The 12148-nt window shown below is 43.3% G+C and overlaps 1 protein-coding gene across 1 annotated transcript in view; it reads left to right on the forward strand.

The window, feature by feature from the left end:
- Positions 1 to 12148, forward strand: part of pip5k1bb (phosphatidylinositol-4-phosphate 5-kinase, type I, beta b) — a 34459-nt gene that overhangs the window by 16286 nt on the left and 6025 nt on the right. The window contains exons 5-11 of the mRNA XM_074638197.1: positions 373 to 490; positions 3087 to 3239; positions 3658 to 3957; positions 10132 to 10334; positions 10682 to 10765; positions 11611 to 11659; positions 11792 to 11876. Of these exons, the coding sequence (XP_074494298.1) occupies positions 373 to 490; positions 3087 to 3239; positions 3658 to 3957; positions 10132 to 10334; positions 10682 to 10765; positions 11611 to 11659; positions 11792 to 11876 (992 nt within the window). The remainder of the gene's footprint in view (positions 1 to 372; positions 491 to 3086; positions 3240 to 3657; positions 3958 to 10131; positions 10335 to 10681; positions 10766 to 11610; positions 11660 to 11791; positions 11877 to 12148) is intronic.

The raw sequence follows: 12148 nt of genomic DNA on the forward strand, positions 1-12148 counted from the left end.
CAGGCGAAGAACACTATACAGGCCAGTTTGTCACCACAATACTGGTGAATCTGGGTTCCCAAGCCTGAAGCCTGTTCATGCATGGGTGGAGCACATTACAAGGGCCCACTGATACACTTACTGGCCGGGAGTCAATAGCCCAGGCACAAAAAGATTAGGTGTTAGGGTTGACTTTCCCCTTGGTGCTGCCTGCATGGGATCCTTGGTTGGAGAAGAGAGAATGCGTTAACGACACCGACACGTTTCACTTATATAATGCTAAAGGTTTTCTTTACCCCCCCCTTATTTGAGTTGGTGTTGAAATAATATATCTGATGTACCATTATGTGTTTTTGTGTCCTGGCGTGCTTGGTTATTCATCGCAAAACCCAGTGAGGGAAGCAACTTGACCCCAGCACATCACTATCCTGACTTTCGCTTCAAGACCTACGCCCCGCTGGCCTTCCGTTACTTCAGGGATCTGTTCGGCATCAAACCTGACGACTACCTGGTAAGACTAAAACCTAACTGGTTATTATTTGTTCCACGTTATCCATGATAACTCGTGAAGTGAATATCCCGCAGGTAGGGGGAGGAAGTGTTAAGGGTCAAATCAAATCAAGCATACACATCGTATACAGTACCTATATCTACAATAAGACAGTGCTGTATGAAACATCAGATTAAATTTACACACAAGCCTATATGTTAAGAGTTTTACCTAGATATTCACACTTATTACACAAACAAAATTTGTATTTAGTGGGCAGACATGTGTGAGGTATCAGTCTTATCAAACCCTCGACTAGAAAGCATATTCCCCTATTGCTTTAAGCAGTTATATCTATTTAACATTGTTGAAAACCTCTCATACTTTATGCTGAACCACAAACTGTATTTCTGTTCGATATTTGTCCTCGTGAACAGTTGAATCTGATTTTGTTCCATTGTTTCTATGTGTGCTTGTCCATAATACAAATAGAAAAACGTCCGTTGCTCCCATAAACAAGAGACAACGGCCTGGTGGTTGTCTTTCTCCTGAATTACTTCCCATTGAGCGAACGCTAATCTTCCACCTCAGTGCGTACTTAATTGTGACGGAATTCAACGTGTATTTTATTGAGTAGTGGGCGGGTAACGCCACACACCATCTGTGCAGGGGAAAGACAGGATGGGAGGAGGATGTCGAGGCGAAACACTGGGGCGGTGGAGATATTGGAGGTAATGACTGAGCTAACGGAGCGCGCCCTCATTACGACAGCTTTCACCAGCTCGCACTGCTGAATGAAATCAGCTGATGATTGTATGATTTCCCAGCACAATCAAAGACACAAACACAGACTGAGAGAGAAAGAAAGAGTGTAATGGACTTTTTCAACCGAAGCATTTTGATGCTTGTTTGCCTATTTGTGTTTCTGTCTGTGAAAATATTCCCAGACTCAAGAAGACTTGGATGTCTAACTAACTACGCTTCTGGCTCAGAACAAAATTAGATTTTGTGTAATCTTGTTTGGGCTTTATCATGTTATGTTGCCGTTTTCCTAATTTCTGTCTGCCTCCGAGCCTTTCAGCCACCAGCTGCATTCTTGTTTTTGAATGCCAAATTCGTTTCTGCATAAGTGAAAGACAAAAGGCTCTGGAAGAGAGACCGAGATTAAATGTAATTCAAGGCAGTAGAGGGAGGATGGCATAAGGCGCTGCAGCTTAGAGGATGTACTCATGATTGATGTCCTTGAGGTGAGGATGAATTCATTCAGACAGAGGCCACACAGCAGAGCTAATTAAAAGAGAGAACACACACACACACACACACACACACACACACACACACACACACAGTATCCTGAATGCAAATGCAACAAACCGCGGATGTGTTTGTGCTTGTAACTCAACGTGACTGCAGACGGTCATCAGTGGAAGCGTCTCTGGAGAGGGAGAGCGGATGCCTCCAGTGTTGCTCCTCTGAACATGTTGCTCTCATAACGCACTGATTAACATCTAACTGCTCTTCAGTGGGCTGCTCTTGCAGGCTCTCCCTCCCTCACACGTTGATTGCCACGTTGGGACGAAGGCTCTCAATCTGTTCTGGTGTTTTATTGAGATGCAGCACAAGCAGTAATTGCTCCTTATGACCCTCGGCTGAGGAGCTTGTGTTTCTGTCCATGCTGTCAGCAGCAAGAGTCAAACGTCTGGAGATTTTATTAGAGTTTGGCAGACAGGTTTGGGCTTTGGTATTTCTGCAGTTCTCATTGCAACTCATTGAACGATGGAAATATTTTAGACAGAGACCTGCTTTCATTGACATGCTGGTAATGTGCATTATATGGCCAAATGTATGTGGACAATCATGTACTTTTGTGTAATTGGGCACAGCCCCTTAGTTTCAGCTAAAGGATATAATGCAGCAGATAATGCTATTTTAGACAAAGGTGTAATTTCAATTTTATGGCAAGAGATTGGGGGAGGTCCATTCCTGTTTCAACATCACAGTGCCCCTATGCACAGAGCCAGATCCATAAAGAAATTGTTTTCTGAGTTTGATGTGGAACAATTTGACTGCACAAAGCCTTGACCTAAACCCCATCTCACACCTTGGGGGTTAACTTTAACAGGCCAGGCCTTAGCACCAACATCAGTGTCTTACCTCATTGATGCTCCTGTGACTGTAGTGAAGTTCCAAAATGTGTGGAAAGCCTTTCTCGCTATTAAAGCTGCATATTGATGGTTTTGGAATGATGTTCAGCAATCACATATCAATGTAATGTCCGGGTGTATTCTTACTTTGTTTGGGTGCCTACATATTTTTGTCCACATAGAATAAGGAGAAGCCACTAAAACAAAACAAGTATTTGAATAGCAACCTGGTGCTTTTGTATCACAAGACTTACTGTAACTACCCCAAGGCCAGTGAAAATGTGCTACACTTTTTCCTTCCAGCACTAAATAAACAAAAGATGTCTGGAGTATTTATTTAATCATTTTGTTCTGTAGCTATAATAGTTTATGTGTTTACAGCTGTTTATGTCTGGATATGTTCCAAGGGGAGCTGTTTCCCTCTGTTTCATGTGAAATGTTAAACTGGTTTGTGTATGTTTCTCCTTCCACAGTACTCCCTCGTAAATGAGCCTCTGATTGAGCTGACCAACCCGGGGGCCAGCGGCTCTCTCTTCTACCTAACCAGCGATGACGAGTTCATCATTAAAACCGTCCAGCACAAAGAGGCCAAGTTTCTCCAGAGATTACTACCTGGATACTATATGGTGAGACACTTACATTTGCTTCAGGAGGTCTCCAGCACCTGGTGAGGTGGAAAAACTCCACGTCTGAGTGTCGAATGGGTGTCTAAAACCCTCTTAGTGTTGAATTTGAACAGATCACTCATCAGATGCTTTAAGTGGCATAAATGAGATGCAGTGAACATTCTCATTAGCTCCAGCTGTAGGGCACCACCAGACTGAAAAGCATCTCAGTCAAGGGGATGGAGCATGTTTGATGCATGGACAGGAAGCTCACTTATTAATTTCTGTAACCTAAATACATTTTGAAACCTCCTGCAACCATATTGGCTTTCATGTCACAATTTTTTTTGACTGTAAAAGAGAAATGAACCATCTAGGAAAACATGATTGTAATAAAAACTGAATTGTGACTCAAGCTGTCTTTCACCTCACATCACAGAACCTGAACCAGAATCCACGCACGCTGCTGCCCAAGTTCTACGGACTGTATTGCATCCAGTCTGGAGGCATCAACATCCGACTGGTGGTGATGAACAACGTGCTGCCGCGCTCCGTCAAAATGAACTACAAATACGACCTGAAGGGGTCCACCTACAAGAGACGAGCGTCCAGGAAAGAGAGAGAGAAGAGCAGTCCGACCTACAAAGACCTGGACTTCCAGGACATGCATGAAGAAGGACTTTACTTTGACGCAGAGACATACAACAACCTAATGAAGACCCTGCAGAGAGACTGTCGGGTAGGTGGTATAGCAGCAAGCGGTTTTGTGGATGTGTGCTCATTTGTCTCTCTCTGTTCATTGGACTGGCTTTGAAATTGCAAAGTCATACCGCAACAGGAAGGTCACTATTATTCCATAAAAGGAAGCTGTGCAGCAAACAAGAAAGTCTGGGATCTGTTTTATTATCAGAACACTTTCCCCTCAAAAAGCCATTTCTGTTGAATTCTCATGCTTCTCATTCCTCGCTAAATCATTTTGACCTGTGTGCAGCCCCACATGGACATTATGTCTTGTGCCATCAGAGCTTGGAGCAGATTGCTTTTAACCTGGGAATTTACTGGAGTGCAGGGAGATAGCTGTTGAAGGGATGTCATTGACCTCTCATTCTTGTAACCAATTATGGAAGCGTAAACACATGCAGCTCTATAAATCAATTACATTGTGTACTAGTGCAGGACAGCGTGGGTGCATCTTAGATGGACCAAAATGTTTCGGAAATGTGAATTTTCCATGTGTTTTGTCAGTAGAACTGCAGTGTGTTTCCACTGTGTGTTCAGTCTAAGCTCTCAGTTTGCCCTGGGCTCTGTTCTCCCGTCTCTGCGCTGCGATGTTTCAGTACATGACAGCTCTCCAAACACTGAATGTGATTAAGACATGATCCTGGTAGCGTGAGAGACTCGGAGCTCCATCCAAAGATAGTCCTCCAATCTAAAGGCTCGCATTCTCCTCTATTTTAACGCATTGGCCAGGAGTCTGTCTGCTGCAGGAGGATAGCTGGAGTTTAATAGGAGACATGGTGTGTGTGCTGCGGTGCTTTTAGAAGCATGAAAATAGACAACAGCATTCAAAGTTAAATATCTGAAAACAGCCCAGACTTCGGAATTGCATATCCTTTTTGTCTATCTTCACGGCATCAGTGTCAGAGAAATTGTTTGTGAAAACATCCTTGCAGTAGAGACTGAAGGACCATGTACGACACATTTTCAGACTTTGCTGACGTGTTTGCGGACCACAGTTGTGGGCAAGGAACAAGCTTCCTGGCTTTAAAAAGCAGAAGAACCAGAACACAAGAGCTGAAATGCTGATTTGCTTGTCCTCTGCCTCTAAAATAACAACAGCTGAGATACTGTGGCTCCTAGACCACAGAGTTATGTGCTAGACATTTTAAAAGAAAACCACAGATGGATTGGTTAACAGTAAAACATTGGATTGCCAAACTGTGGAATAATTCTTTTGGGTTGGTTTCTCAGCAAACTAAATATATATTTGTGCAGTGGCATTCTTACCATGATGATCCTTATGTGGACAAGGTGGAGGGCCTCTTGTGGTATCTTTATGGGTGATGACAATGTGACTTCCAGACACTGATTTAATGTGTTTTACCCTCATAGTGGCTGGTTAATGATGGAGTTTATAGCCTAAAGGCCCCTGTGCTATAATCCCATTTGTTCTGCTTGACATACAGTAACTGCATACACACACACACACACACACACACACACACACGCTCTGATGTTCAACCTGGAATCTGACCAAGATCTTACTGTAAGTGTGGATCAGTTGAGGCCCAGCAGAGACTTCCTGCTGGGCCCGGCCAACCTGATAGACCTGGCAACCCTGCATGGCACCATTCAGCTAACAACTTAATATCTTCCATTACACCAGCCTCAGCTTGAATGTTTTTAATTTTTAGTGTGTGGGAATAGAAGAACCGTTATCACCAAACAGTGATTGATGGAGCATAAGGAACGGAGTTAGCGGTAATGGACAGTGTGATGCCTTGGGTATATTTAGTTTAGCCCGTTAAGCAACAGAGCACTCTCCTCTCCTCTCCTCTCCTCTCCTCTCCTCTCCTCTCCTCTCCTCTCCTCTCCTCTCCTCTCCTCTCCTCTCCTCTCCTCTCCTCTCCTCTCCTCTCCTTTCCTCTCCTCTCCTCTGCTCTCCTCTCCTCTCCTCTCCTCTCCTCTCCTCTCCTCTCCTCTCCTCTCCTCTCCTCTCCTCTCCTCTCCTCTCCTCTCCTCTCCTCTGCTCTCTTCTCCTCTCCTCTCCAGGAAGGTTGTGTGAACAGGTGTGAACAACAGTTGCTTTCCCTCCCTTTAAGTCAAACAGTTTCTCGATCATAAGCTTTTGCACAAACTTTGGTCTCGTGATGTTGGGTTAGAGAAAGATTACCAGAAACACAGAAGCATTTTAAGTGATCTCCTCGGGTTATGGCCCTTTCCATCACCATTAACCAATATGCTGACTTTGTCTATGTCCTCTATTTTCTTTTTAATGTTTTCAAGCAGATTGCAGCCTGAATGACATCCTCCCCTCTTGCTAAGTCAGTACTTCCTTAACCTCGCAGCTCACTCACATTGACAACCTTGTCCAACCATGCACTGCTAACCCACTATGTGTGCATGTACAGGCCTCTGTGTGCCACATAGTGCATGTATAACATGGTGTGGTGTGTGTGTGTGTGTGTGTCTGCATGTATGTAAGTGAGAGAGTTGAGCAGCAGCTGTGCTGTACAGTTTGTTATTGTCATGGCTTCCTGCGCTCGCCTCCTGAGCGGGAAGCAAAGTGCCCTCTAAGCAGAATCCGCTGTCCATTTCCATGAGTAAGCAGCTAACCCCGTCACCCCAGGAGAGGCTGCAGACCAAAACACAGAGGAGGGGGCGGCAGAAGCTGAGCAACAGGGGGTGAGGGGCGTTGGGGGGGAATGAGGAAGTGGAAGGGGATTGTGCATGTGGTGAGGCCTCTGAAAAATAGATTTGAGCTATTTGTCCAGTGCTTGGAGTATTGGGATTTCTGTTTATGTGGGAGGTCAGTGTTGAAGCAGAAAGCGATGAGACAAAGAGGAGGATGAGAAATGTGTTTGAGGTAATCAGATATTTCTGCTATGTGGGAAACACAGGGTACGCTTTCTTCCTTTTAAGTCCACTCTCTCCATTACTCTGCAGCTCCCCTGATACTCCCCAAATGCCAAAACAACACAAGGCATTAATAATTCATGCTGGACTCTACTGTACAGACAGAGAGTGACAGAGAGGGTTTATTGTAGAATGAGTGTGTGTTTGTCCCGTTCTGGTGCTGGCTGTGCGTGCGTGATTTGACGAGACAGACATAAGGGTGATAGTGATGCTGATGATGATGTCAAGCTGTTGAGACAGTGTTGTTGGCAACACGTTAGACTGTTGAGACCTCGTCATGTTGAGAGCAACCCAGGCCAAATGACATCTACATACTGTATTAATCCTGTTTGACAATTTTTTAAATAGGAGTCCTTTAATTGCACACAAACAAGTGGATAAATAATGATCCAGACTATGAAGGCATGCATTCTTGGACAATAATGGGTTGCATAGCATCCAGTGTATAGCCAATCATAAACAACCATTTACTGTATGCCCCCCCCCCCCCTCCTCCCAGCCATGGGATCCTGTGACAACAATGGCTTCTCTCACTCTCAGCATCAGAACACCAAGGACCTGACCTTGCAGCCACAAAGTCAGTACGGCTTCCTTAACCGCATTCACAACACATGGCAAAAACCTGATAATTACACAAAGGTTTGCAACTAATAATTATTTTCATTATTGATTAATCTGCGGATTATTTTCCTCTATAAATCGACTAATTTCTTGATCTATAAAATGTCAGCAAATAGTGAAAAACTGCATTCATAAGTTCCCAGAGCCTGGGGTGATGTGTTCAGATGTCTTGTTTTGTCCCATCAATAGTTAAAAGTAAAAGATATTCAGTTTAATATCAGAGAAGAGTAAGAAAACCATTTTTTCTAAGAAAATGACTTAAATGATTTGATAATCAAATTTGTTGCTGATTAATCCCTTATTTGAATAAGCATTTTAGCTTCATACAAATCTTGTTTATCATTAGTAAATGTGAAATAGTGCATACTTTCATTCATGTTTTCTGAGATCACAATATGGAGATAAAGGTGTTATCATTGGGTTTCCAGTTTATTAGGTACTTACTGTATGTACAATCTAATGCAATCTAATAGTCCTGCAATGAGACTATTTTATCTTCAGTTTATGTTCACAGTAGAATGAGCAGAGCCAGAAGTGCTTTTTTAAATTGGTTTAAAATTACATTATTACAGTTGTTACAAGACAAGAGGTTTTATTTTTGGTTTTATCAGGAACAGAAGAAGAAAAAGATTTTGTGGAACTGCTTCATTTAAGGTAAAGCCATTCATTAAGTGTGTGTGCCAATTAGTCCAAACAAGTGACACAATTAAAAAGCCACGTGTCCCTAATGTAGTGTCGTGGGTAGCAGGATGTACTCATTAATTATGGATGCATACTTTAGCAGGAACATTCCTGTGATTGTAACTGTATACTGTATGTCGGCTGAGTGATCCAGCCAGAAAAGGAGTATAAGAGGCTCTGTGTTCTGTCTTCTCAGCAGACAGATTCAGATTTAAGAAGTGTGTAGTAGTGTCACTGTGAAGTGGGGCATGCCAGTGAACACTGTGGGGAGCTCTACAGCCCTACTGGCACAGAGATAGACGGGTGGAGGAGTGCTTCAGGGTGGAATATACTGAGAAACATCAGAGATTTGTTGAAGATCAGGGGATGCTGTGACAAAGCTCACTCCCTACAGGAGTGAGAGGATTAGCCTTTCTCATTCTCTGTGAGAAAACTGAGCCGTATTTGAAATGAGAGCAGAGGGCAGGGACCCAAACACGTGGCTGCTATGCCTCTAGGAATCAGTAGTATTCCACTAAATTACTTTTTTTCTGTGCCTGTACATATAAAAAAAATTTTTTTCAGAATCCAAAGAGAATCTTTTGCACACACAACCACAGAAACGCAGCTGTTTTCTTTCTGCTGTGATGGTTTGATTGTTTGCCTGGGAGAGCCGGGGCCAGGACGCACAGTAATGGCCTTCTGTAGGCAGCCGGGTGTGCGTGGCTCTATTCAAAATGGTTGCAGTTTGAATAGGCTGGGGGAGTTCGAGCGAAGGGATGCAAATCGTTGATATGGAAAAGGCAAAGCTCAGACAAAAGCCCCAGTGTTTGTTTGAGTCAGTCATTAAGTCTATGTTGTGTTTGTGTGTTTGAGTATGAACGTGCGTGACTTCGACTTTATACATCAGCCGTTTCTATTACAGCTGCAAACTGGATTTACAACTAACACTAATAACATCTTCTTTAAACCATGCAGCGTTGAAAATATCTAGGGAGATATAAGAGGGAGTTGTACTGTAGGTCAACTTCAAAACATTATTGGGCTCATATTCTTCACAAAAATAGGCCAGTTTCCTCTGGATTCTGGGTCACGGCTCTCTTTGATTTTACTTTTTTTTTTATATTGCTTCCAATACTATTAGGTTTAGGTTGTGATATTTATGTGTAAGCCCAAGACAATAATTCACTTTTCATCAGGCTTAGTGTAATGTTGCGTTTTTGGCAGTTTCTTCTCAAGCCTGGCTTTACCTAACCTCTTAACTTCCTCTTTGTGGCTTTTCATTAACAAAAGATTAACGCTTAGATTTCTGACAGAGGATTTATCAAGAGTTGTGATTTCTGATTCTTGTTCTTTGACTGGAGGCTGAAAGTATATTTGCATTTGCTTTCTGGTAATTCATGCTTTCTCTCTTTCTCTGCCCTTCCCTTTTATACACCTAATTATCAAAGAATTATAAACCAGTACAGTAACTTTTTTTCCAGTCTACAGTAGGTCATAAGATAAGCCTATAGCTACCTGGCAGTGACTCTGACCCCATTCCCAGATCAAGCTCTCTACTCTTGTCTGCTTTACTCGAGCACTAGGAGACATGAAGTCGCAGCGTCTCTGGGAAACTGGGTGAAAGGCTCCTGAAGGTCAATGTGTAACACTTGGCTCACTGTGGAGAAACACCTTGTTTATTTAGCTCTAAACTGGTTTAAACAGGAGGTTTCCTTTTGCTTGCTCACGGCCCTTGAGGCGCTGAAGCGTGTTGAGTGATGAAAGTGTTTTTGGATCAAAAAAAAAATAAAAGTGTTTTTCAAAACATTTCATAATGTTGCAATATTTACCGTCTTTGAGCTGAAGGTGAAGCTTTCAGCGGGAGAGTAATCTCTGCAGGGTTCAAACAGATCATAGAAGATGTGAAATATCCTGTTACTACAAATCCTGGCTTGGCCATTCATTATTAAAGGACTCTTCTTGTAACAGCTCCATGTCTTGTTGCTTGCTATAGGTGCTGGAGAGTTTTAAGATCATGGACTACAGCCTGCTGCTGGGTGTGCACGTCATGGACCAGAGCCAGAGGGAGGGGGGTGAGCCGGGCCAGGCTGGGGGAGACGGGAGGAGACCCGTGGGTCAGAGGGTGCTTTACTCCACTGCCATGGAGTCCATCCAGGGAGACGGCAAGGCTGCTGAAGCCCTCACCACAGACGACACGTGAGTCGGCTCAGCTGGGGGGAAAAAAACGCACATATTACGCACACGTATTTGGACATATATACACTCTGCCTCTGTTTGTCTCTTAATCGCCACCTTCCTTTTCCTCACAGACACAGTTATACAACAGTCCATGCTCATACTTCTCTCACAGGAGAGGACACTGTGTACACACAGTCAGGCTCTCATATAACCATAGCTACACAAATACAAACACAGCCACGTATTTACAGCAATACACGCGAATGTAAATACTGCAAGTGCCGCTTTGACAAACATTTGAGCATTGCAGAAGAAGAACAGTAGCTGTTCTCTGACTGCTGGTGTGTTTTTTTACTCTGTTTCAGGATGGGTGGCATCCCTGCCAAAACACACAAAGAAGAAAAGCTGCTCATCTTCCTGGGTATCATAGATATCCTGCAGTCATACAGGTACTGATCTTTATGAGATTACATAAACCTGCCTTCATTTTATTCATAATACTGTTTCTTTTTTATTATTACTGATCGGATCTGTTTACTTTTGGGGCTATGAAACCCATTTCAATGTGACTATATGATCTGCAGAAATGTTTGTCTCAGTTTCTGAGAAGTAAAATGTCTCATAAATGGTCAATTTAGATGACTATTAAGAGGGAACGTGCATGAATAGTTAAGGACTGGGATGACTCTCGGAGTAACCGCTTCGATTGATGCTTGCCCTACGACAAGACCTCTTAATGTTGAATTATCACCCTGCGTAGATGGAAAGCCACTTTACCTCACTCCTAAAAGGACTTTTTCTCCATCCAACATGATTTAAATGGACACAGCGGTCTATAAGTCTTCTTTATTTACACATTGATTTTTTTTTTTTTCCCTGAGAGCAAAGGCGTCAGGTGACAGAGGAGAAAGCCTTTTGGCTCATCGGCTTTTTAAACTTGTGGCAATTTGAAAGCATCACATAAATCTGTGTCAGCCTGGTTGGCGGAGGCATTAAATGCGCACAGAGTGGGCGAGGTGAGATTGGGTCAGGTCAGGGAGGAATAAGGGATGAATAGGCCCAATTTGTCTCCACTCATCCTGCCTTACTTCATGGTAGCCTGCTTCCTTCAAAGACAACGTTACATAACTAAACTTTGATGTGTTTTCTGCTTAAATGCTGAAAAATGACCGTAGTTTGTGTTGTGCCAAGGGGGGGGGAAGAGTCTCCGGTTTGATCAAGCATAAAGGGGAAGTTCTTGAGTAAGCGGATATATATGTGTGACAAGACCTCTTCTTGTTTTGTTTCTCCCCAGGTTCATTAAAAAGTTGGAACACTCGTGGAAAGCCCTGGTGTACGATGGCGTGAGTTGATAGCCTGCTCAAAATCGGACACTGCTGCTTTCATGAATGAGCCTTTTTATTTGGTCACATACTGTCGTACGTCCACTAGTGGCTGTTTGATAAAAGCTCTGCATTTTCTCTGCCTGTCCTCAGGACTCCGTCTCGGTGCACCGGCCCGGATTTTATGCCAGCCGCTTCCTCAAGTTCATGAGCACACGGGTCTTCAGGAAGACTCAGCGTAAGTCCGCAAGTTGATCACACATGGGAGGGAAAGCACAAACAAACGAAGAATAGGGGCAGCAATGTGAAGAAGGAAATCCTGGCCTGATAAGAAGAGTCAATCCGTGGGCGTTTTTTATTATATTGTCTATTGCTGGGCATTATTTGTGTGTCAATGTAATATAATTAGATCAGTGGTAATTCACTTAAGTTAACCGGCATATCGTTTCCTTGTATTGTCTTCCCGATTCAGCCAGAGCATTTTCCTGTCTTGCCTGTTATTGTCTTCGA

Source organism: Sebastes fasciatus, chromosome 6 (assembly GCF_043250625.1).
Source record: "Sebastes fasciatus isolate fSebFas1 chromosome 6, fSebFas1.pri, whole genome shotgun sequence".
NCBI classification, from domain to species: Eukaryota; Metazoa; Chordata; class Actinopteri; order Perciformes; family Sebastidae; genus Sebastes; species Sebastes fasciatus.